The sequence below is a fragment of the Mus pahari genome, chromosome 15, assembly GCF_900095145.1.
Source record: "Mus pahari chromosome 15, PAHARI_EIJ_v1.1, whole genome shotgun sequence".
Taxonomy (NCBI): Eukaryota; Metazoa; Chordata; class Mammalia; order Rodentia; family Muridae; genus Mus; species Mus pahari.
The window spans coordinates 52,926,091-52,953,587 of record NC_034604.1 but is presented as its reverse complement, the minus strand read 5'-3'; the positions used below and the strand labels follow the sequence as shown (position 1 = coordinate 52,953,587).

General features: G+C 39.3%; 1 protein-coding gene across 1 annotated transcript in view; it reads right to left on the bottom strand.

Moving 5' to 3' along the window:
* Positions 1–27,497, bottom strand: part of Adamts19 (ADAM metallopeptidase with thrombospondin type 1 motif 19) — a 196,553-nt gene that overhangs the window by 3,776 nt on the left and 165,280 nt on the right. The window contains exons 19-22 of the mRNA XM_021214717.1: positions 25,753–25,888; positions 18,964–19,168; positions 17,931–18,083; positions 1,697–1,874 (exon numbers count right to left, since the gene is read on the bottom strand). Coding sequence (XP_021070376.1) covers positions 1,697–1,874; positions 17,931–18,083; positions 18,964–19,168; positions 25,753–25,888 — 672 coding nt within the window. The remainder of the gene's footprint in view (positions 1–1,696; positions 1,875–17,930; positions 18,084–18,963; positions 19,169–25,752; positions 25,889–27,497) is intronic.

The following is a 27,497-nucleotide window of genomic DNA, read 5'->3' as shown; positions in this document are numbered from 1 at the left end:
GTGTGTGTGTGTGTGTGTGTGTGTGTGTGTGTGTGTGTGTGTGTGTATTTTGTGGAAGTTGAAAATAGAGGCCAGAAAAATGGCTCATGATCTGGGAACAAGAGACCCTTTAAGGTATGGTAATAGAGCACACATGATAAGGAAGTGGGCAGGGGCATACTGGGGATAGAAGGGTACAGTGGGTACTAGTGGCATGGAGATGGGGCAGCAATGGACAGGGCAACCCAAACTCACTATGAATGAAAATCCTAAGAGGCATGTCCCTTTGTATGTCAATTAAGCAATAAGTTAAAAAATACAAAAAGAAATAAATAATAAATAATGCCAAGGCTTGTAAATATATAGTTCTATCTTTAAATATAGGAGAAGCATCTCATGTTTGGTTGTGTTTTAGATGCCCATTTTTTATTTTTTATTTTTTTCTATCCTAAAGAAAAATTTACACCCAGGATCAAAAGGATGGCATTAACCATAGAGCAATCTAAGGTTTATTCACAACTTCTTCTTTCCACAGATATCAACATAGTCCCACTGTGCAGCTAGACTGATGTTTAAACTCTGTGGCAACACTAAAGGGGGAACATGATCAGGTATGGGAGGTTCAGGAAAGAACCCCTAAGAGCCAACAGAATTAATGGAAATATGCAGCCTCAGGGAGTGGGAGGTGGGGGGGGACCCTCTAGAGTGTACCAGAGACCTGGGAGGTGGGAAACTCTCAGGACTCAATGGGAGGGAATTTAGATGAAATGTTCAACACTGGGGAGAGGGAACTTGTAGAGCTCACCTCTAGCAGAAAGACAGGACATCAAGTGGAGGGATGGGGTTGTCATCCCATAGTCACAACTCTGACCCAGAATTGTTCCTGTCTAAAAGAACTGCAGGGACAAATATAGAGAAGAGCCTGAGGAAAAGGAGGATCAGTGGCTCAGCTTGGGATCCATCTCAAGGGGAAACCCCAAGGCCTGGCATTATTACTGATGCTATGGTATGCTTAAAGACAGGAGCCTAGCATGGCTGTCCTCGGAGAGGCCAAATAAGCAGCCGACTAAGACAGATGCAGATGCTTACACCCAACCATTGGACTGAAGTGGGGAGCCCTGTGTTTGAATTAGCGAAATGTTGAAAGAAGCTGAGGAGGAGGAGGGTGACCCCATGGGAAGACCAGCAGTCACATTAACCCAGGTCCCCTGAGATCTCTCACTGAACTACCAACCAGGAGGCATACACTAGCTGGTCTGAGGCCCCTGACACATATACAGCAGAGGACTGCCTAGTCTGGCTTCAGTGGGAGAAAATAAGCCTAACCCTTGAGAGACTTGAGACACCAGGGAGTGGAGAGGCCTGGGGGTATGGAAAACATCCTCTTGGAGACAGGGGAGGGGGAATGGGATGACGAAATGTGGGAGGACAGACTGGGAGGTGGGCAAAGACTGGACTATTAAAAAAAAATTAGTGACCTCAGGTAGTGTGACATCAGTATTTCCTAGACTTATCTCTGAGTAGATCCATCAGGGAGGAAAGGACATCTTTATGAAACTTTAAACCTCATCTGTGACCTTCTGGACTAAAATATATTTACTTAGACCTGACTTAGAGACAAACTGGCCCAGTTTAATAATTCCCAAACTTTAAGGCAATATATGACCTAAAGGCATCTCTCTGTGCCATAAAGCCATCCACCCCGTGATCTGCTTACCCAGTCTTGGTGATGTTATCGTATTTACATTAATTTTCTCATTACAGGGCTGAAGGTGACATGGCCTGTATGCTGCAGGTTTCTCCGAAGAAAAGCATTCATTTCCGTGTCTTCCTGTGATCTTATGCATGCACTGGATAACACGAGACTGCATGCCTTTGCCACAGGTAATGGAGCACTAGGGGAGAAAATGGGTATGAATTATTTTGCTGTTTTCCCTGTCTGAATTTCAAGCAACATATGTGTGTGTGTGTGTGTGTGTGTGTGTGTGTGTGTGTGTGTGTGTATGTGTATAGGTATATGTGTATGTATAAGTACATATGTGTGTGCATATGTGGATATATATGTATGTGTGTATATATATATATATATAGTGTATGTATGTATAGTATATGTATATATATATCCACACATGCATATATATGTATATGCATATGTATATATATATATATATATATATATATATATATATATATATATATAAAGAGGAATATAACTGTGCTTATCCAAGGAGTATCTCTCTTCCATATCATTGCTGATGTAATAAGCTATTTATGACCCATGTATTATAGATGTCATATATTCCGGCATACCTGCTAGCACTAAGTGGACTCACTAGGTTTACAAAAAACACCAAACAAAATTAGGAGAGAAGAGGAGGGTTAGGATATGTGAAAAATTGGAAGGGAGGGAATGGGGGTAGACTTAAAATAAGTTAAAGAAGCTATGAAAGTCATAAATTAAATAAATAAATAAGCAAGTACACACATTTTTGATTATTTATTATTTGCTTTCTTGTGTGAATGGGTGTGTAAGCCAAAGGTCCTCAGGTGCCATCCTAAGAAACATCATCCATATCCTGTGAGAGAAGGCCTCTCATTGGCTGGAGTTTGCTGATTAGGCTAGACTGACTGACTGAGGTAGCCCCAGTGAGCCTTCTGCCTGCACTATCAAGTGCTGGGATTATTATGGGTGGTGGGCACTGGAGCTCAAACCAAGTCCTCCTGCTTGTGATACACGCACTTGACAGACTTTGCTTTCTTCTCATTCCCCCAGGACATACATTTTATTGAAGAGCAAATAAATAAGCAAAGCAATCTATCGGGTAAGAATACATGAAAAGGTGTCCCGATCTATATTCCTGGTATTCGTGGAGCATCTCAAGACAGTTGGGGTGTTTGAGAAAGGAGTGAGAGCAACTGCACAGTGCAAAGGCTCAGCTTGCTGCGCCCCAAGAGGTCCGCCCTGGTCCTCTGTCATTTCCCAGGGAATCCAGAACATCTGTCACTAACCACTCCTCATCCTTACCCCTCACTCCCTAAGATGCCAAAAGGTATGCCCGAGTACAGGCAGCACATCTGGTTTTTTCAAAATTATTGACAAAACTAACTACAGATACATCATCGCACAGAATTAGCTGAGAAGTGGAAATAAAGCACTTTAGTTTTACTTCCAATGAAAATCAATTTTGGATAATTTGAGCATAACTTGAAAATCAATATACTACTCAGGGAATAATAAAAATTTTGTAATTTGTTTAAGTAAGCGGTATTATGACTGCTATCAATACTAATAAAATAAGCATTATTAAATTAAGTATTTAATGCTTCTAGAATTTAATTTCCATTAGAAAACTTCAATAATAGAACAAAAGCCTAGCAGTAATTATTTTCTTCATAAAATAAAATTTGGTAAAAGTTTTATTACTCATATTCAAAAAAAGTAAATAAGTATTTGAAGAGATTCAGCTGGGATCCCAAGAAGTCTTCTAAGCTTTTTACTTCTTACAGAAGACAAAACTAAGTAATTGGTATTTTCTCAAATGACATCACTGTGATTAAAAACAGACAGGCATTAAAGGAGAAAGCCAAAATAATTTTGGCATAGGAGTTAAAAGACCTTGATTCTAATATTGCCTCTAGCAACTAATGTACCTACGACTTATTTCCCCTTTGTGTTAAGCAAAGTATTGTAGTTGATCCCAATAATAGTTTCAGTTCTAACCCATGATAGAAGTCAAACTTCCACACAGTTTATTATTAATGTTACTGCCGTGGGGCAGTTTCCAAGTCCTGAAGCTGTGTATAGTGAGAGTGGTTTCATTAATTAATGAGTCTCTGTGAAAACTGAAACATTGTGACAAAAGTTGTGCTAAACAGCCCTAAAAATGATACTTTGTTTGGGTGTTTCTGAATGTTCCATCAATTATGGGGGAGGATTAAAAATATTTATCGATTACACTTTATGTTCTGGATCCCGTACTGAAAATGAAATGAATGTCTATTTATACACAAGATCTGGTGTTGTATTTAATGCCCTTTATTAACAAAACACAATGACTAATGCATGGGATTAAAAACAGATTACTAAATACATTGGAAGCCAGGCAGTTTCATCCATTTTAAGCCAGTTGTTTAATATTTAAATAATAAGCTATATTACAGATACACGGTTGTGTTGGGACTAAAGAGACTGGTATCACTCCTTCTGAAAGCCTTTGTACTGAGTGGCACCAACACTAGCCAATATGGCTTCAGCATGTCTTGTATGTCAAGGTAGTGGTATTTAGAGATTGTATGTGAAGTCTCCTGTAACCCCATATATACTACATCATTATTCTTAGTCAGAGAAAAACAGAGGCTCGAGTAAGTTAAGTAAGTTTCCTAGCTCAGAAGTGCTAGAAACGGAGCATGAACTTAAGCATATGAATTGAGACATTAGAGAGCTAAGCATCACTGGATGCTAGGTGTTTGTTTCTGCTCTTCCTAGACAAAAGAAAAAAAATAGAAACCTTTCCTCATTCCCCATATTGCTGAATTATTTTTACCTTTTATAGCGGCTAGGTTCTGACAGCTTGCTGCAAAGTAGAGTCAACCAGAAAGAGGGAACCTCAACTGAGGAGTTACCTCCAAGTGGACCTATGGGCATATCTATAGGACATTTTCTTGATTGGTTAATGTAGGATGGTCCAGTCTATTGTGGGCAGTGTCACCCCGGGCTGGTGGTCCTGGCCTGTATAAGAAACTAGGCTGAGTAAGCCATAGAGAGCAAGCTAGTAAGCAATGTTTCCTTATGGTCTCTGCCTCTAGGTCTCTGTCAGTTCCTGCCCCCAGGTTTGCCTTGAGTTCTTGTCATGGCTTCCTCACAATAATGGACCATATTCAGGACGTATAAAACCTTACCTTATCAAGTTGCTTTTGTACAGAGTGTTTTTATCACAGAAAAAAAAAAAAAGCAAACTAGGGCATCTTTCTGTCTTACTATTAAATGCAAAAACGTTTTGTTTATTTGTTTGTTTGTTTTTGTTAAGATTCACATGAGGTCGCATAAGGCAAACCTCTTTGCCTTAACCACAATTCATTAGCACAACTGGTCTTTAGATACAATGACTACACAATTTGTTCCCCATCAGGACACTGTGAAAGAAGATGTTGTTTATAATTATTTTAAGAGTGTGCAAATGCAGCGAGGCAAACTTGAGGACATACAGTTACTTTATGGACAAATTATGAATCAAATTACGAATAAATACAAATGGTTTGTAAATACCTAGTGTGTTCAGGGTATTGTCTAATAGTGTTTAAATAGATGCTGTCTTAGTTGGGGTTTTATTGCTGTGAACAGACACCATGACCAAGGCAAGTCTTCTGAAGGACAGCATTTAATTGGGGCTGACTTACAGGCTCAGAGGTTCAGTACATTATCATCAAGGTGGGAACATGGTAGCATCCAGGCAGGCATGGTGCAGGAGGAGCTGAGAGTTCTACACCTTCATCTGAAGGCTGCTAACAGAATACTGACTTCCAGGAAGCTAGGGTGAAGGTCTTAAGCCCAAGCCCACAATGACACACCTATTTCAACAAGGCTACACCTTCTAATAGTGCCACTCCTTGGGCCAAGCATACAGACCATCACAGATTCATAAATAATCTCCTCAAAGCTCCACTAAATTTAAATCATAAAGATCATTTCATTAATTTACTCAAAGGTGACAATGTACCAAGTACTGTTTTGGATACTCCTATGTGGAAGTAGACAGAAGAAAAAAGGACATTCACCCTCAGGAGTTTGTATTTTCATAGCCAGTGGAGGTGAGAAAGACAACTGTCAAATGCCAGGCAATGGTGGTGCACACCTTTAATCCCATCACTGAGGAAGCAGAGACAGGCAGATCTCTGTGAGTTCAAGGCCATCCTGGCCCACAGAGGAGTTTGAGGGCAACCAAAGCTACACAGAGGAAGCCTGTCTTGAAGGGGGAAAGAAAGAAACAGAAAGAAAAAATGAAAATAAGGTAGTCAAATACTTTGTACTTTCAGTTCTATGGGGAAAATAGAGGTTCTGAAAGAGAATGGGGGTAGGTTTGGGGCAGGATATTTTGCAACTCAACTGTGAAGATGAAGAAAGTGCTGAAGAAAGCCTTCCTTCCTAAGGCCAACCAGGACTACAAGCCCGTGGGATCCAAACATTTGTTTCTTTCATTTTAAGCACTCCATTTATGCCTGTCTGATATTCTTTGATAATACATATTATTTAATTTGCATCCATTCATAGTCTTTGGTATCTACCATTATTCAGAAAGAAGTATGACAATATAGAGCGGTTCATTTCTTTATAAGTTAATTTAAAAAATTATATTGCCCTTTCTTATCTCCATTATTCCTTCTAATTAATTTTAAGCATGATCTCCACACATAGTGTGGAAATTTTAAATATATTTGAAACACGGCAATTCTTTTGATGGCTAGTAAAGCAAAATTGTTAAAATAACAAATCCAATACTCTAAAAAAATATCAAGGAAATCCAAGGCATACCAGACAACTTGCCATTGAGATTGTCTTGGCAAGAAAAAAGTGCGAGAACAGGTCTAAAATAGAGCCTTGAATTGTGTACTGGGAAATCTGTTCCCAAACTTTAACATTGCCCTGAAGGACCTTTGCAGCAAAATACCTCATGATTCAGTCCTTCCTTTTCATTCTGTACAAGAAACACAATCACATTATCCTAGTTTTGCTGAGGTGACCTGTAGGATAAATGTAAGGGGTTACATTTTTCAAAAATGTCTAAAAATGCCTTTAGACACTTGTGGGGTTTTTTTTGTGTGTGTGTGTGACAGAAATATCAAAGCTTATAGAAAATAAATGTTAGGAAAACCTCTTCATACAAAACAAGCTCCAATATCTTGATGCAAATTTTATTTTAACTTCTTCATCATGACAGGTTACCTAAATGATCTCCATGCTCTGACACATGTGTGCAACGTTTAGAAAATGTCACCTTAGATTTTTCTACTAAGAAAATAAATAGTGTTTTTTTCCGTCTTGAGATATCTATGATAATTTTTGACGCTAAGGTAAATGACAGCCACATCTCAGCTTGCATACCAAAAACACTAAACATAAGACAAATTTACACAATATTTCAATTCCCTTTAAATATGAAAACGACTCATTTGTTAAATGAGAACTACAAGAAGAAATACTGACAAATCAACCAGGTACTAACAATAATTGACCTTCCTTTAAATTAAGATTGCTACATAGGGTTATTGTAGTTTGCAGAGTTCACTTCCGGGCAAGACTGATACATACTTTAAGTGCTTTCCTCTCCTGGTAGTGTACATAGCACCTTCCAGTTCTACAGGAACTAGACAGAAGGAATGAGGGGCTTCTGGTTGGTACCAGCTTGCTATCTCCATGGTCTATTGGACAAGTGTGGTGTTTTCAGCAATAGGGCCTTACCATCAAGTTCATGAGGCTACCAAGACCATTGACAATGGCTCACATTTGAGGGTCTATGGGACCTCATAGCCAATGCTCCCAATAGAGGTATGACATTGGCTCCCTATTTCTTAGATTTTTATGCCTATTATAGGCATTATCATCACAGTATAGGGTGGGTTACACCATTAAAACTCTTTTTTCTTTGTGTTCCAAGACAAAGTTTTTCCATGTACTCTTGACAGAACTAATTCATTCTCTCTCTCCCTCTCCCTCTCCGTCTCTGTCTCTGTTTCTCTGTCTCTGTCTCTCTCTTTCTCTCCCCTCCCTCCCTCTCTCTCTTCCTCTTCCCCCCTCCCCATCTTTCTCTCCCCTTCCCCCTTCCTGTCTCTATCTTTGTCTCTAGACTGGATGGCCTCAAATTCACAGAGATCCACTTGCCTCTGCCTCCCAAGTGCTGGATTAAAGACCTGTGCCACCACAGTCTGGCCATTTAAACATGTCTTATGTATCTATGTGTTGGATATTTCATAGAGCTTCTACAGTATTAGTTTAGTCATTTGTCTTTGTCAGGATGTCTACAGAGTTATTTGTCACTCCCTATATTCTCTTTTCTACCTTGCCCAACACCAATCCCGATATCCCTTCCTGTTCCATTATTTCCATTCCCTTTAGTGGCAATGTGTTCTATCTTCTCATCCTTAGAGGTGCCCACTCCCTGTGGCTCCACTGATACAATAGCCTCGTGACTATCACAGGAAAAAACAACCATTTTCTAATTGATTTTAAGTTTCTTTCCACAGATGGAATCTACACCTGGGCAGTTACTAGGGCCAAGAACCTGTATTACAAAGGGTCACCAGTCATAGAGGAGAATCCATTACTATTGTTCCACAAATGGGACATAGTAATAAACAGATTCCAAATGACTTTTCATTACATCCATAGTGGGTGTAGATCTCAAAAGTCATCAGAGAAGCTTTTCTTAGCAGCATATGGGGACTCACACAAAACCCAAGGTAAGATACAGAGCAAAAGGAACTGTAGCATGCTCAGCCCTATTCAGGACATATATATGAGACTCCCTTAAGGCTCAGGGATCCTTTTGGAAGAGGTGGCAGAAAGACTGTAAGAGCCAGAGGTGGTAGGTGACTATAAGGAGTGTTTCCCAGACACACTAGGGCAGCTGCACACATGGAATATACAAGCTAAAACCAGAGAAAACTGAAGCATCATGGAGAGAGGGGAGATGGGCAGGAAGGAAGTCATAGTCATACCTGAGGAGTTATTGGAAATCAATAGCTGCTGGAAGATGGAGTTTTAGTTTTCTTTATGGCTGTGGCCCTGATAAGTCTAATGCATTCCAGTGAATGGCCACAGATTAAAGAGTATATGGGCAGCCCTAATTAAACTCAGTGTGTTTTTAAAAATATGAAAGAGTACACAAAGTTGAGATGGTGTAGAAGAGGGGTTAGATCCAGGAAGAGATGGGGAGAGGATGAATATAATCAAAATACAATGCATTTTCAAAAACAATAAAAAACTTAAAAATATGCATTAAAAACCTTTATAGCTACTTCATTTATCTATACCCTTGGTGTCTTCAAAATGTGTTCTACACATGTCTGAGGATAGACATGATTGTGGTCAACCACTTTTGTATATGACAACCCTAAGATGCAGTCAAAAGGTTGAACCCTGCTGTGGCTTACATCTTTCCTGCTGTTCTCATGTCAGTTAGGAAGAGCTGACTGGATCTTATAATGCTTCCACTGTAAAGAAAAGTTGTAAAGCTCCTAAAAGAGAATATAAAAAATAGAAGAACAAAAAGTAGTCCTGAAATTGAAAAGGATGAGTGCAGCTGTCCGATTCTCGGCACAAAGGAGCTCAATATTACAATATGTATGTATGTATGTATGTATGTATGTATGTATGTATGTATATACATATATATGTGTGTATGTATGTATTAGAATGGAAGATTTCTTGAACTATAAATAATATTTTACCTTAATTACTGCACAGTCCAATCACACACTGAAATAATGACTAAATCTACTTATTAACCAACTCATGTTACTGAAATATTTTGTGTTTGTCTATGCAGTTACAATTTGAAGCAATGTGTGATTTTTAACATGGGGGTAAAATAAGACTTCCAAATCCAACTTCAAAAATAATGAGATTCTAGAGGAAAAGATATTGAGACTCTAAACTATTGGCTGAATATAATTTTTATTTTCCCTCCTGGATTTAGTATAGTCATACAAGTGATATTCGGGTTCCACCTAGCTATGGCTCATTTTCAATCCTTAGATTACTTAGCTATCTGGACATAATGGGAGATTTGAGTATATATAAATGTGTATATTTAGATTACATAATGAAATAATTTGCCATCGTGCTTATTGAAGCATTAATCTGTGGAAGTTAAAGGCCGTCTTTAGGGACGACAAAATTCTTCTAGTTGTAAACACTGTAAAATACCACCTTCAAGATTTTACCAGAGAGGCACAGAAATCAATATTAAAATTATCTCTAATGAGTATTTGTTTTAAAAATGTTAGACTAAAATATCTAATGTAAGTTTGATTTATTTTTAAACTCCTTGAAAGTAAAAAAATATCAGCATATTTAAGTGTTAAAAATAATATTTCTCACAGTTGGCCTTTATAGTGGTTACCCAAGATTCCTTACTTCTAGACAGTGCCAAAGATATATATTTTGGAGAGAATGTGTTTTCTCTAGGCCAAACACTAAGAAAAGCTCTGTAATACTTTACTCATTTCCAGCTGGCTGTTAGAAGAAATGGGACTTCCTAAATTAAGAGAAAATAGTCACTGGCAGGGCTTGAAATTTTTTTCAACTACCAATATAACGGAGAGTCTTCGAAAATATGATCTAATCTGTAACAGTAAGTGCCAAGCTGTTACAAGATCGGCGGCACTGATTCAGGGAATTTGTCTTTGGGAATAATGAGATATTCCAAATTGGTTTAACAAGAGCGAAGTAGCAGTTGTGGCTAGAGTGGACCTCAGAGGGAAGCTGAGCAGTGACTTCCACTGGAAATGATTTGAGCAGCATTCCTCCTGGGCGATGTATGCACAGGCCTGGCAGCTCCCACTCAGCGTTTTAATGAAGTGAGTGTGAAACACACATGCTTAAGGACAAGAACTGGGCTCTGGTCTTAAAATGAGCGGTTTGTTGAGCTCAGTGTTCTGCTGTCCGTTTGAAATCGTTTGTCGGTTTTATTTAACACATGGGTGCTTGGAATCAATTCATTCCTAGATTTCAGGCATTTGAGGATGTTGTTTCTTCACTCCATCCATTCTCTCCTTCTCCTCCTCTGTAAAGGTTTAAGTAGTCCTGCTGTGTTTAATGAAATGTTTTCATGTAAGTCTAGGAAATGTATGTGACAAGATCAAACAGATTGCTTATGAATGACTTAAGAGATCTTAATGCCTTGTGAAAGGACTGTGAGTCCACAACTGGTAGCAAGTATACACTGATCAATATAGCCATGGGAGGGACGGGTTACTACAAAGCCACCGACAGACAGGTGTAAGTTTTCACTTGTATTTGTCATCTTGTCAGCTCTCAACCAAGAAATCAGACGGTCTTACAGCGGCGGAAGGATCACAGGCCACAGACCCAGACAGTTCTGATGCATCATCATGCTATAGAGAGCACTTCTGCAACCAACCACAGTGACTGAACTTTATGTTAAGCTTAAATACTTTCCACGTCTCATTTGACGATTCTGTCAAAAAGCTGACCAGATTCTTTTCCGTCGTGTAAGAGAAAGGAATGAACTACGTGAGTTTTGAAATCATCTTTCCAGAGTTTTAATAAGTAAAGCCTTAATTGCAAGCAGCCCAGGTATTAGTATATGGTAGTTATCTCTAATTTACTCTGCGGTGACAGGAGTCTCACATTCACTAGGTCTCCGGTGAGAGCCACTCTCTCCCCTGTTGCTCTTCTGGGTTGGAGAGCTGCTGTCTAAACTAGTGGTGAGAATTCCGTTCATGTCCTGTCACAAGGATGACAGAGGATTCTGCTATACCCACATGAAATATCAAGGAGACTGGTGAGATGGCTCAGCAGGAAAGAGCATGTGCACTGAATGCATGGAGACCTGAGGATGAATACCCAGCACCCACACAGAAAGCCTGGCATGGCTCTGCTCGCCTGTAACACCAACATTGAAGAGACACAACAGGTGGACCCTAAAAGCATAATAAGTGCATTTATTATGCATACACACACCGCACAGTCATATCCAACACAATGTGTGTGTGTGTGTGTGTGTTTATTTATTATAAAAGGTTAATCAACCTCAGGGATTGTTCACCAAGGCATAGATACTTTTAATTTGGTTTCAATGGTCAACTTTCTCCTAGGGAGAAAAGAATTTTGTATAATTAGATCTTGAACATTGAGAAATCTAGGGCGCATCATACAAGGTGTGTCATACTGAACATCACGCTTCCAATGTCCTTTCCAAAAGGGAGTTTTGTAAAGAAGAAGAAAAAGAAGAAATACTATATTTTCCTGTTTGTAATTGTCCATATACAGAAAAGTGTTAGAGGACCTGGAAATTCCAAAAATGAAGAATCGCTTTATTTTATTCAAAATCAGTCCCTCTCATACATGGAATAATAATAATAATAATAATAATAATAATAATAATAATAATAATAATAATAAATGAAGTAACTCTTAAATGAATAACAATTTAGTTTAGGGAATAATAATAATAAAATTAACAAAGTAACTTAAATGAATAACAATTTAGTTTAGTCATAAAATGAAGATATTTGGGTCTCTAGGATTTGGCAGTTTGATGTATCTAATCAATAGTGTATTTTCTTTATTTTAATAAAGTCTATTTTCTCATTTTAGTTGATATTTAACATTTACTACTTTCACATTTCACTAATGCGTTTAACTTGGTTATTTGTGATTGTTTCTTGCTATTTCTATAATTCTGAAATCCTTATAACAAGTTATTCAGCCTCCCTAGTTTGAAGGGAAATACCTTTGAGTTGTGCAATGGCATGGACCCTGGAATCTCCAACATCTGATTTTACCTGGTATGGGGTATGAGGTGCTTTGAATTGGAATGGCCCTCAAAGATTTGAATGCTTGGTCATTAGGGAATGACACTACTTGATAGAGATTAGGAGGTGTGGCCTTGTTGGAATAAGTGTAGCCTTTATGAAGTGTGTTACTGGGGGTGAGATTTGGGGGCTCCAAATGCTCAAGCCAGGCCCAGTGTCTCTTTATTGCCACTGCCTGTGGATCCAGATGTAGAAGTCCCAGATATCTGTTCAGCTACCTCTCCAACACCAGGACTGTCTCCATGCTACCATACTCCCCAATGAGGATGGCTCAGAGGTTAAGAGTACTGCCTGCTCTTGCAAAGGTCCTGAGTTCAGTTCTCAGCAACCACACGGTGGCACATAACCATCTATAATGAAATACAGTGCCCTCTTTTGGCCTGCAGGCACACATGCAGGCTGAATGCAGTATACATAATAAATAAATAAATAAATAAATAAATAAATAAATAAATAAATCGTTTTTTTTTTTTAAAAAAGGGTGATACTTTTAAAGTTATACTATGTTTCATATTGTGATATTGACATGAAGTTGTGGGGACAAACAAGAAAGGAAAGGTTATAGCTTAATAGTCATGCTGTTATGGTTTCAATTGTATTAATTCAGTCTTTTCAACTTGTCAGAAACTAGAGTCATCTGGGAGAGGGTAGCCCAGTTCAATAATTGCCTCCATCAAACTGGCCTGTGGGCATCTATGAAACAGTTTCTTGATTAATGATTGATAGAAGACAGTCCATTCCTGTGAGCAGCATCGCCTTGGAACAGGCGGTCACGGCTTACAGAAGAAAGCTCACTGAGCACACCACGGAAGACAAGTCAGTAAGTTGTGTCCCTCCATGATCTCCGCTTCAGGTCTTGCTTCCGGGTTCCTACCCGGAGTTCTTGTCTTGGTTGCTCTCCATAAAGTAAGAGCAGCAAGATGGAATACATTCTTTCTTACTCGAGTTGCTTTTTTTGTTGGAGTTCTATCGCTGTGACGGAGAAGGAAACTAATACATCACTGCTTACTTGATCTTATACTTAGGTCTCAGTTGTTTGTAATTTAATAATTACTTAACCCAGTGTCTCTTTACAGTTACGACGGTTGACCGTACAAAGCACACCGATCTGGTACGTTGTAATTGATTTAAGTTCTGCATTCTACTTTTGAGCTCCTTAATGTGAGCTGAATAAGGATAGCACCAATGAGCTTACGATACTGGATGAGGAAAATCCTATGAGGCCATAATCCTGCACGGAGAACAGTAAATAGGCAAGAAGAAGAGGTGGGGGTGGGAAAGGTGGAATTCTCCTGGTAAGAGTACACAACTGGTTGTCCTGTGCCAAACAGTCAGCCCTGGAAAGCATACATACAAGAAGCACTGTGCAGTCTGAACAGATTGTGCTTGGGAATATATGTATGTGTGTGCGTGTGTGTGTATATATATGCTTCAGACATACACATACACACACACGCACACACATATCTGTAACAACAATTGTTAAAGGAGTGGAAAATGAATTTGAAGGTGAGCAGGGAGGGGTATATGTGGGAGTGTGGAGGAGAATAGGAAGGGGAGAAATATAATTGTATTGTAATCTCAAAGCAACAGTGGAAAAGTATGTGTGTGTGTGTGTGTGTGTGTGTGTGTGTGTCGTGAGCATTTGTAGTGTGCAGGAATGTGTGTACCACAGTGAATCTATGGAGGTGAGAGGACAACTTAGAGTTATTTCCGACCCATTGTTTGGGCCCAAGAATTAAATAAATTCACCAGGCGTGGTGGTTACGAACATCTTCACTTACTGGTCATTTTACTCAGAGTTGGGCTTCTTTTGAAAAATCATGCAAGGTACTCAAAAATTGTGATTTCTCTGTGGCCTGTAGTTCTAGGACAATAGATCAAGTGGATTATAATAACATTTATTGTATATGTGTTGAAAATACTACTTTACTAGAAATAATGGAGAAGCATAAAGGCTTTTTACAAAATTAACAAAAGTCAACAAAATTAAAATGCAAAACATCCAGTATATTTTACTCTTTTAGTTAGAATACTGTTTCCAGAGGATAAACAAAAATTTAAAGCACAATTTTGAGATTGATAACTACTTCAAACTAGAAAATTATCAATGCCATCAAATTAGGGTGACATTAAATAAGTGGAATTATCATCTTCTTTGATGTCGTTTTACAAGAAGAAAGTGTTTAAACCGACTGGTGAATTTTATCTACCTATAAAGGAAGAGTGACCATAGCTTTTAGGTTCTTTCTTTATGAATTTTCTGTGTTGTTTATTTGAAGATGATTATTTGGTGGTGGTTTCTTTTCCAGGGATAAGTTAAAATGATTCATTGTGTGTCTACACGGAGATATTTTCAACTAGATGTACAATTAACTCACTCAAAATGACTATGTATCACTTATCAAAAAAATCATAACAATATGTAGCCCAAATACTGATTTAAAATGTCATAATTTGATATGTGGTCCAAACTATTCATTTTTCATATTTTGGAAAATTTCCAGTACCATATAAGCTTGGGTCTTAGAGTATGGAATAAATCTAACAATAGAACAAAAATAATTAATTTGGCTCAATGACATCAATCATTTGTTAATATTTCATGGAAGACCAAAACCCACTAAATCTTTAGGAAAAGACACAATTCTTTGCATCAGGTAAATAAAATGCTTTTGCTTGCTCTTCCTCTGGCTTCTATTAATGCGAACCAGAAGTCATACAAGTCGAAATCAAGGCAGAAAAGCCAGATTTGTGAGGAAAATATGGCATTTTATTAAACACAAGGAATGATGTTATTTTTCATGTCAGTTTATGTGAGTGAATGCAGATTTGCATCACCACAAAACATGTGGGTCCTACTTCCCTCCCCTAAGAAAGATTCTCAGACCACATCCATATCAGACATTGTCAGAATGTGATACACAACTGTGTCAAGGGTTAACCTAAACCACAAGAGGGATCTAACACCCTATATTCTCGTTTTAAAAGCTCTGTAGTCTAATGAAATAAACATGAACCATGTCCATGCTGGGCATCTACCTAGAAACCAGCCTTTCTGCCTTTCCATGGGAATCTGCTTGTTGTTTGTTTGTTTGTTTGTTTTGGTAGTATTAGGGTTTTAATCTAGGGATGGCATATTATAGGCAAATGCTGTACCCCTAAACTATATCACTCCCTGGTCCTCCTGCCCCTTAAGTCGAGCGAAATTATTCCATTGTTTACACAAAATTATCCCAGTGACAAATGTTAGAAATTACATAGGCTAATGTAAATGCCAGCAGCTAGTTGAAGGCATTAGCCATCGGCTGCTTCTGCTGTTGATTGCTATCAGTTTCCCTAATGGCTCCTAGGAAGTGTAAGAACCTAAGGGCTTCTCTTCTGCTTCAGCACATGCTGTGTCTGTCTTACAATGAGAGGTGTGCTTTTGTGTTGCTAGACTTTATGGCAAGCAAATTCAATATTCCTCATCAAAGCCAAACCGAGGCCAAACCGAGTTTTAATATTAGGTCTACTTCGGTGTATTGATAGTATAAAACACTGGGTAGGAACTGAGTGGGGAAGACAGACTAATTGCCCTAAGGGAAGCACGGACATCCAGCCACAACTGAATACATCTTGTTGCTGTTTCTGCTGTAGAGGCACAGCTGATAAGAATAAGCGATCTGTGTTCTGTCTGTCCCTGAACACTTTAATCCCAGGGACAGGATATCTGAAGCCCTGTGCCTTTGCTCTGTAATTGTTTGGGATGTTTTTAATTTCCACATGAAAGCGGAATTTTAGAAGTCAAAGGGGTGGGGAGTGTAAAATCAGGAACACTCAAAAGAAGCTGCTGGTTCTCATTTGCACACATTTTGCTGTTAGAATTTAAAGCTGAGAGGTCAAGAAAGAAAAAAAAAAGTTTTTTAAGGAAAAGATACTTTGATGTTAAGAGAGGCTGGGTAGGAGAGAGGGAGAGGGAGGAAGGGGGTGATGAGATGGAGAAAGAGAGAAAAGCAAGAAAGAGATGCCCAAGGCTGAGTCTCAGAATAAAAAACACTCATTGGAACCACCTTCTGAGAAGGCTCTGGGTGTGTGTGTGTGTGTGTGTGTGTGTGTGTGTGTGTGTGTACAGCAACACAGCCCAGCTAAAAGGTATTCAATCTAATGGGACTTGTGCGCTTTATATATAATTATGGTAACATCAAAAAAGAGTTTTTTTCAAAGCTAGCACAAGCCCCCCCCCCCCAAATCAGTATTCTTTATACTATCCAAAGTTAATTTTTCTTTCCCAAGATGCAACACAAGGCTACAGTAGACACATTCTACTCATCAAAAGGAACAGGGCTTGTCATGGTGACAGCTATGTGACGCCTCAAATGTGCTCCCAAGTTCTGTGTCAGATGTTATAATAACAACAAGATCTGCTGCTTTTTAAAGTCTACACTTGGGGTTCTGTAGTTACCTAGGATACAGGTATCCTTTGAAATATTCCTATTTATCACAAAAGCTGGAAAATAGAATTATTTCAAAGATAGTTATCATGCTTCCTACCGTGCTGTAGCAGATCTTTCGTCCCATTTATGAAACCCAGAGCTGGATGCTCTGTAGTGAACATGATGCCACAGATGAATGTGGAATTATTACATTTGAAATCTGGTACAAGTTTTATCCTCACACATAGAGCTCACTGATGGTCTGCAAAGTGATGTATTAAGCATATTCCACAGCCTAATCATATATGAGCCTCCACAAAGGAAAACTTTTAGCAAATTTTACTATTACCATGAAATACAATTGCCCACTGCCCAAATGAACTCTGCCCATTTAAATTAACTTTAACAGTTGTGATCACACTAACTTGGAGGCACTAACTTGTCAAGGTCCCTCTCTTGACAAGTCAGTGCCTCCTCTGTGATAACTTTTCTTTGAATGCTTATCCGTCCCACTGTTAATGTTGGTGCTCCAACCCTGCTTTACCAAACAAGGAAAGGAATTCTGGAATTGCCATTTCTACTGTACATAACTCATAATACTGAAGGGAGAAGAATTATGTCTTGTTCCCTCCCCGCTTTTTTTTGCTCTTCTGCTGGAAATTATGCCCTTTAAGTGTAGTTTGGGTTTACGCATTTAGTGTGTTTTATCTGTCAGATGACTATTATTAAAACATATTCTGAGGAAGAACTCTAACCATAAATGTTCTCAATAGAATAATATTCACTATTTTTAGAGCTTCTTTTTTTTAATGCTGGCTATGATGTTAGACATGTGATGCATTTTATCGCAATCATTAACATCATCCCTTAGAGATCATAATCTGAGAGACATGGATATAAAAGCTGGACATGGAACACTCTACTCCTTGATGTCCGCCCCTGCTCTCTCCGCCTCCTAACCTCCATGCAAATCATTCTCACCTTAGACCAGTCACCTACTCGCCACACGTAGCATTTTGAGTAATCCTCACAGTCCTCAGCCTCCCTGGGTCTGGTGGAGATGACACACTTTTTTCTCGGGTTAGTGCACCTCACGGTGCGATGACGCACACCTTTGCCACACTTCACTGAGCACTGGAAGATAATATTAAAGGTTTGAGGAGAGTTGGCACAGGCTATGGTTTAAGGCATGTTCAATAACGGTTTCTGTCATTCTTATTATTAGAAGAGCAACTAGGTATTGAACAGGTCTATCATTTCATATCATATACAATATGATGAATTTAGGTACATGGATAATTTTCTGCATGTCTACATGGTGGTGGGCTTTGTGCATGCATCATGTAGTTGGGTTTGGGGGGTTCCAGGCACTTATACACCTAGACTGCTTTGGAGAAGTCACTGAATGTATGCGTTAAGTGCCATATATAAGTATGTTAAGATATGTGTAACAATAATGCGAGTTTATCACTGTGGATTTGCATGGAAAACACATGTATACTATAGACATGCATATTTGGTCTACAGTGTAGCTCTATCACTTCTGTAGGGGTTTTGAGTGAATTAATTCCTCTAATTTATGCTGCTCATATATATATAAAACAGTAAATATTTCATTTTCTTGCACTTGTAAGAATGCATACATTACTTCTATATAAACTTCAAATATGAAGTAAAATCTCATAGCTTGTACATATTTCCTTTACCTTTTTAATGTTCAGAGATATTCAAGGAGTCAAATACACACTTGAGTGTGTCCCTTGCAAGCAGTACTCACGGTGTATACATAAGAAAAATCAAATGTCTAAAATGTCTATGGAATGATCCATGAGTTGTGTGGATATCTTCACATTTTTAATTTTTAAAAGAAAAAATGTCCCCTTTCCTTTTGTATCAGCAAAATTAATAGTTCTACATATCAGCCGTCATGTGTAGTGATTGGGAACATGACACAGGATATGTAGAAGGGAAGGGTCAGAGAAGGAAAGCAGATGACACGGAGTAAGCACCGCACCTCCGACCACACTCCGGCCTCCCACACCGTCATGCAGTCCTGACCCTCACAGCGCTGCGCAGTTGCGGGCTTTGGCCCTATGCAGTCCCTCTCCCAGGCTCTAATCAGGGTTCCATTTTCCAGCTGCTGGGTACAGGCCACTTGTCTACTCTGGACTCCTTTTCCACAGGTTCGTGAACACGTGGTCCATTCTGTCATCATCCACCTAAAGGGAGGGCAAAGGTCATGGGAGGAAAATTAAAAGATGTCTACTTACCATACACCCAACACTCTTAGAGTTAGCTGAAAGTTAATTTATGTTAACTTTACTTAACTTGTAATCACCTTGTGCATATCCCTGACTATTCCATAATTATTATCTCTTTTACATTCTTCTTTTTATTAGATATTTTCTTCATTTACATTTCAAATGCTATCCCCAAGGCCCCCTATACCCTTCCTGTGCCCTGCTCCCCAACCTAGCTACTCCTGCCTCCTGGACCTGGCATTCCTCTGTACTGGGGCATATGATCTCTGCAAGACCAAGGACCTCTCCTCCCATTGATGGCCAACTAGGCCATCCTCTGCTACATATGCAACTAGAGACAAGCTCTGGGGGGTACTGGTTAGTTCATATTGTTGTTCCTCCTATAGGGTTGCAGTCCCCTTTTGCTCCTTGGGTACTTTCTCTAGCTCCTTCATTAGGGGCCCTGTGTTCCATCCAATAGATGACTGTGAGCATCCACTTCTGTATTTGCCAGGTATTGGCATAGACTCACAAGAGAGAGCTATGTCAGGGTCCTGTCAGCAAAATCTTTCTGGCATATGCAATAGTGCCTGGGTTTGGTGGTTGTATATGGGATGGATCCCTGGGTAGGGCAGTCTCTGGATGGTCTTTCCTTCTGTCTTAGCTCCAAACTTTGTCTCTAACTTCTTCCATGGGTATTTTGTTCCCCATTCTAAGAAGGAATGAAGTATCCATGCTTTGGTCTTCCTTCTTGAATTTCATGTGTTTTGCAAATTGTATCTTGGATATTCTAAGTTTCTGGGCTAATATCCGCTTATGAGTGAGTGCATACCTACCATATGTCTTCTTTTGTGATTGGGTTACCTCACTCAGGATGATTCTTAATGCTCAAAGTCTTTAAATGTTGCCATTCCTAATATGCTAATGCTAACTTGCCTGTTAACACATTCTATACAGAATAACCATGAATATAAAACGTTTTGGAACTGTTTCTTCTTTGCATTATGAATATTCACAAAACCCAAATGTAATAAGAACTACAGTTATTATGGCCATTTACAGAAAAGCAAGTTGAATCATACAGAGATTCAGTAAGAATCTCCCAGCTAGAGATGTATATGCTTTAGTCTAGACACTGGCTAGCTGACATGAACACGGGCATATGGGTTTATAAACATCATCTCATTTTAGTTATTTTTTTTTTGACTCTAATATTTTGTTCCCAGGTTTACTGATTTAGTCACCTCACCAACACACACAAACACACACACACACACACACACACACACACACTTTAACAATGATTAGGGTAGTATTACATAATTACTGTTATCTCTAATAATTTGGGGTATATCACAATGGTATTAGCTTGACCGTTTTCTCAAATTTAACTTCAGGACAGAAGCAGGTCCTATGTTAGGAATAGTCTCCCTTCCCATTGTACTGTATTTATCAGGATCCTTGCAATGGGGATGAGCGATGTTGAGATTAAGTGAGGAGAATCACCAGGGAATTGACACAGCATGAAGCTACCTTGTGAGGGCCACTGAGATATAAAGGTGGCAACAGACAATCTGTCTGATAGTTGAGACAGTTCCACAGGGACTATAAGGACAATATCAATGGCATGAATATGTGAGACCAAAGGAGGGTTCACATCCCAGGCAAAGTGGAGCAGACAGAGTCATATTGGTTGCACTACTCAGAAGGCCCGGAATTTAAAACACATAGATTATTTATATGGCTATGGCAGGGCTGGCAAAATAACTCAGCAAGTTCAAATGTCCGAAACCAAGCCTAAGAATAGGAGCTCAATGGGGGACCCCCATGATGGAAGGAAATAACCAACCCCTATCAAGTTTCTGTGACCTCCATAGGAGTTCCTTGGCATCCCTCTTTCCTTCCCTCCAAACGACAAACAAATAAATAAAAATATCCTATTTAATATTTGGGGTTAGCTAAAACTGTATGGAGTGAAGCCACCGGAAAGGGGGCTAGTGTACTATATAACACATATTTTGATATATATTTAAAATGATTTATCTTTAAACTATATATGCATCTTCATCTTCTACTTGTTTCTAAAACAAGCCACATTAAGATTTTTACCTCAGGCTATTTCTTCATATTGATTTCTCTGCCTGGATCCTGACCAGGCTCCAGACAACTTCCTCTTCGAATGCTCTTCTCCCCACTCACAGGCTGGAACATTTCCATAGCTATGCCACCTGGCTTGTGGCAACCCATAGGATTGCTTGGCTAGAGGTTCCCTGGCTCCCTAAAGAATGTATTCCTCTTTTTTTTGGTACATACATAAATTGCTCAATGACACAGGTCAAGAAAGCTCCTCTTACAACGTTCTTTCTTCCTACTCACAGGCCCTGGCACCTGGCTTGTGGCGACGCATGGAGTTGCTCGGCTAGAGGTTTCTCTGTCTTCCTGACATATGCACTCCTTTTCCTTTTTGCACATATGTAAATTGCCCAATGACACAGATCATATCCCAATTAGTTGTTTGCATTAAGTAACTTTCCACTAATAGCTTTTCATTAAACATTTCTAGAAATGGAATTTAGGTTTCTATGTTCTACAGGAATAGTTATCAATTGTATCAAAGCTAACCAATCCCAAATGTTTCTGGTAATGACCCACATTTTTAAGCATTATATTCTTTTATAGTCCAGTGTACATCTGCAAAGATGGTTTAATTTTTGCAATCTATGGGTTTTTATTTCTGAGAACAAAACAGAAGAAAGCACGCTAACACTTCCCTTCCACTGGAGTACCTTAGTTGGTTTTGCCTAAAGTGAATAATTGGTCATCAAATTTGGCTTGGTTTATAATTTTTATTTCTGGAAATAATCACTACTTAAATTCTTCTTTTAGTGTCCTTTCCCTCAGCCTTTAGAGCCCGAAGATATAGCTGAAAGGAGTCCGTGTGATAGATGTCATGGAACCTCATACTTTTACAACAAACCTGATTATCACATGCTCAGTAGAAAGATGGATGTTATCTTTTTACTCATTGATCATTCCCCAAAAGAAAGATGTAAACAGGATAAGAGCATTCTCTGTTTTAGAGTTCATCTACCTAGTAATGACCTCATTAGTAAGACGTTACAGAGATATTTAGTCATTAGATACTTATTTAGTCATTTAACTATTTTCTTTATTGATATAATTAAATCATCTCCCCTTCCATGATCTCTCACGTTTCAAACTCATAGCCTCTTATTTCATTAACTATTATTACATACATATATGCATATACATGTTTTCTCTATGGCATATTTTGTATTTGGCACATAAGATGACACAGGCTACTTGGTGACATTTTTGCAGTAGATGTATGTGACGGTGCTATTGCCAGAGTAACAGGAAGTAGAGTCAGCCTGGACACAAATTCTGGGCATGCCTGTGAGAGATTATTGAGTTTAGGTTAACTGAGATGGGAAAAGCCACATTATATGTGGGCAGCTCCACTTCCAGAATAGAGATCTTGGGCTTCAGAAACGGGAGAAAGTGGGCTGAGTATTAGTATCCATCACTCAGCTACCATACTGTGGAGACAATGTAACCAACTGCTTCAAGTTCTTGCTCTTCTGATTGCCCTGTCCTGATGGGCAGTACCTTCAAACTCTTAGCCAAATAGCCACTGTCCCTTAACTTGCTTTCTGTTTGCTTCACTTTTACATATTTTGCATATGTGAGTGTGTGTGCGTGTGCGTGTGCGCGTGTGCGTGCGTGCGCGCGCGCGTGTGTGTGTGTGTGTGTGTGTGTGTGTGTGTGTATAGATACATAGGAACATGCTTTCCATATCACACATGTGCAGGTGGGAGTCAATTTTCTCTTTCCACTCTGTGGGACTCAGGAAATGAACTCAGATGGTCAGGCTTGATGGCAAGCCTCTTCGTCCACTAAGCTATCTCACTGCCCCCCTGAAGATGCTTGGGATGTAGAGTGTGAATGAAACTAGAATGTTTTCTGGGGAGACATGAAAGAAGCCATGGAAAGAAGGAGGGGCGTGCTCTATGAGCAGGTCTTGGAAAGATGCCCTGTGATGATTGCCGTATGATTTATCTCATGTGCCTGGACCTTTAAAGGTTCCCCAATTGCTTGTCAAGTGGCCCTATAAGGATTCTTAGCTGCTAGAACTGCTTGACCCTATGGCCTTCAGCGTTGGTTGCCTCTTGGATTTCTGGGAACAGGATTGGAGATAGGAAAGCCAGCTGAGGTTTGTGGTGGGGAGGGACTAGAAGAGTGAGAGGAGAAAGCAGTTAGTGAAGACATTGTTAGGAGACAGTTGGGCCAGGAGAAGCTGTGCTGAGCAGATAGGCTAGAATGGTTGTTTAGAGTTTAGAGCTGTTCGTACTGGGAAAACTGGGAGAAGGGACTGTTTAAGCAGTCTGTTGGGGGACCTAAGGAGGAACGGTTGGAAGAAATGTTTGAAGAGGCTGGGCTGGAAACTGGGAGGAAGCTGGCAGGGAGTTCTGAAAACTGGTTATTGTTCCAAAAGAGCTAGCCATTTGACTGGTGAGCCTCACCAGCTGCCTCTGATCACTCCTTGCTCTCTTCATTGCCATGGCTTCCCGTTTAAAGATGCTGCCTCCCTTTCTTGTGGAAGGAAGATCATTTTCCCTAACAAGGACCACTTCTCTGCTGCAAAATTTTCTCTTGAAGTTGCTTTGTAGAAACGATTCATTTAGCCAGTCTTCATTAACACTGAGCAGCACCTGCTGCTATGAGCATGTGAGGAAGAACGAAGGATGCCCTAGGCCTGTGATTGTAAGCATGTTGAAGATCCCAGATGCAGCAGAAAAAGCTACTGTGTGCAAACAGTACCCGTGAGGTAAAATACAGTGTTTTAATGTTAAGAGTATCTCATAAAATAAATTAGCATTTCATAGCTGGGTATGGTGGTGCATGCCTTTAATCCCAATAGCTGGGAGCCAGAGGTAGTGAGATCTCTGAATCTGAGGCCAAGCTGGTCTACAGAAGGAGTTCAGGACAGTTACTTAGAGAAACCTTGTCTTGGAAAACCAAATAATAATAATAATAATAATAATAATAATAATAATAATTAATAATAATAAAACCAAATAATAACAACAACGATGGAGATGAAGATTATCCAAAATCACTATAGGGTGCATACTCATGTACTTACTTCTGCAAGCTCTTTTCAAATCATCCCTTTATTCTTTTAAAGTGTATACCTATGCAGAAGTTAGGGCTGTCACTAGAGAAGGGGAAAATTAAGAATTGGACTTCAGTAACTTACAAACACTGAATTCACAGCAAAATGAGGCTTGAAACCATAACACTATAAAGGAAGAAAAAGATTCCCTAAACGTTTTCAGTTTTTTTCAACATGGAGTATACACTCACTAGGTAGGGCCTAACAATTTTGTTTTGCAACACAGTGGGGAACAGGGAGCATGTAGAGGGAAGGGAAATGAAGGCCAGGAGTGAACAATTACCCAGATGACAGTAATTTCCAAAGAGATTTAAATACCAACGTGAAATTAGCTTAACTGGGGGTTTTGATCCTCCAACCACATAGCTTCCTCCAGTGATTTCTTTCCTGGTGGGAAGTTATGGGACAGATTAGCTGTATAGGATGACAAGGCTCTACATTCTTGGCATCCCTGAGTCTTAGGGTGTGCAAATTCTCCTGAATTTCATTTCCAAAGCTGTTATGAAGGGGAATCAATTCTCTGACTTTCGGAGAATATTCAACTCAGTCTAATGCACGCAGTCTCTACAATCCTGAGCGTCAGATAAGGCAAGCATTCTTTCACCAGGCTAGGGGAAGCACTGTCGCCTTTTCCTTTTTATCAGACCATCTCTAAACATGGTAGAGCTAGAGATACTGGACTGTCTCACTTAAATACACCAATCCTTTTTAGGAGAAATCATTTGAATTTTCAGGCCCCACTACGGAAGCCATGCCAAGTACCCACACAGCAAAATTATACCCAGGTCTGTACCTTTCTACCTGCTTCCATGTCTGCTTCCTAAGTCAGGGCTCATCTTCTTCTCTACTTGTGACTGTCACCATTGCTGTTTTGTTCCCTGATCATGTGTCTTGACTGTCTTATTACCCAGTCCTCACTAAAGAACCTATCAGGAACTGGGCTGCTTGTCTTCAGACTTCTAGAATGACTGAGTACCTGACTGCCAGGCCCAGAAGGGACCCCATGTCTCCCATTGTCTTACTGGGGCTGAATCTGCCCAGGCCTGACACTTCCTTTTGTCCAAATTCTAGCAGCTCCTCTCAGAGAATGCTGAAGCAAACAGCTAGATTAGCCACAAATAATTCAACAACAAGTTTGAAGAGGTGACTCAATTCACAGGTCCTTCTTAAACTTTATACATAATTCCTCTCTGTCTTCACACTCTTGAAGACTTTAACCCACAGATCTTAACCCTACTCTCTCAGATCTTGCTTACTGAAATGTTCACACTTGGGTGCATGGTTCTTTGTGAGGTTCCTAAGGAAAGGTGATGTTCATACTAGACTGTGTTAGGGCTAACGCAAAGCCATGCCTAGGTCTGGTTACCTTGTTTGACAAGGTTGTTCATTGCACTTTCGGATCTGTGGCTCTGGCTTGGTCAAGTCCTTGCACTTCTTGTTGTCCACGAGGCTGATATTTTTGCTCATGATTTTTGTGCAGGACACCATTGTCTTCCTCTCTCCTGCAAAGGACAGATGGACATATACTGTGAAGTCATTCCAGGCTTTTGTGAAATGGATATTGTCATAAAATTAAACTAATTTGGGGTCAAACCAATGAATACGACACTTTTAAAGTTACATAGCAAAATGTACCTCTGGGATTAAGAATTTTTTTCCTTCAAAGGTAAACAGGAGTTGGTATGTTACAGGGAGATGTTGGAAGGATAAGTTAACAAGATGTTGATTGAAGATGCATCTTTTAGCAGTAAGTGGACAGATGTTCTGTGTGTATAGAACATTCTGATACTGTTCTCCATGATGAGAATTCCCCAAAGCACACAAACAGATACATGGACATCTATAGATTTCACTGCTATCGGTAGCACTGTTCTATAGCAAGGGGCAGAATGTACTGCTTTTTCTGAGTGTATCTGGTGGTTTCATTCATAGTACTTCTGATAAAAGCCCTAAGAATTCTAGAAACAACTATCACTTTTCCTTGCTAAAACCTATGAGCTTATTATAATAAAAACTTTTAACAGTAAGATTATTTGTATTTTGTGTTCATTTTTCTTAGAGACACTGGTAACGTCGGGATTGTTGTTAAAAGTCTAGTGTGTTCTAATTTCTTTTTCACAGTGTAGTTCTTATAGATAATATCCATGTATGAGATTTAATAATATATTTATTATTGATTAATGTTATCAGCAACAAATGGTAAAGCCAGAGAGTCATTTGATAAAATGTTGATTGCACACAAAAGGACCAAGTTACTGGAGTAATAATTTATGGCAAGCCCAGTTCATGAATCATCATGTTGATACTAAAAATCAAGCTTGTAAAGAGCATATGGTAACACAAAAGTGTTTCTATTATATCAAGTAAAATAGAGAATAAAATCACATTTTACTACTGAAGAACATGCTAAAGAAAAATTGTAATTATATTTTAGTGCAGGTTTTGTTTTGGTTTTGGTTTTGGTTTAATGACATGTCTTGGAACCAACACAGAAGAGTAACTTCAAAACTGAAAATCGAGACAACGATATCCCTAAAACGTTATTTTTCAGTCAAGCATATTCTAAAATATTTAAAAGGCACAAGTGTCTGAATGCTGAGAGCCCCACTCCAGTTTGAAGTTGCAGGCTTGGATCCCTCCTAACTACCTGGAGCCAGATATGGAGGGCAGTGGCTGCAAGATGGGGGTGGTGGTGGTGGTGGTGTAGCGAAATGGTGGTGGTTTGATTGGAAAACTGTGGGGCATCCCACCTCTTCCACTATTCCCTTCCCCTCTTCTTTGACTTATTATTTTTCTCACACACAAAGGCATGTTGATAACTCTTTCTTTTGCTCAAAACTGTCATTCCATGTCCATTCAACTTTCTTTCTTTAATCCACCCACTGAAGTAAAGCCTGAGGCCAGGCAGGCAATCCTGCCTCCACACACAAACTCCAAGCATTACAAGAGTGGCATGGTTTTGGTGCTTTTGTAGTGCTTGTTGCTCTAAACTGGTCTTTCATATAAAATAGAACTTTGTAATACAATGAGTTTTAAAAATAATATAAGGCATTCCCTCAAATATGGTTAGGTGTTTCACAGCTCTAAAGCAAAGAAAACATCTCATTCATT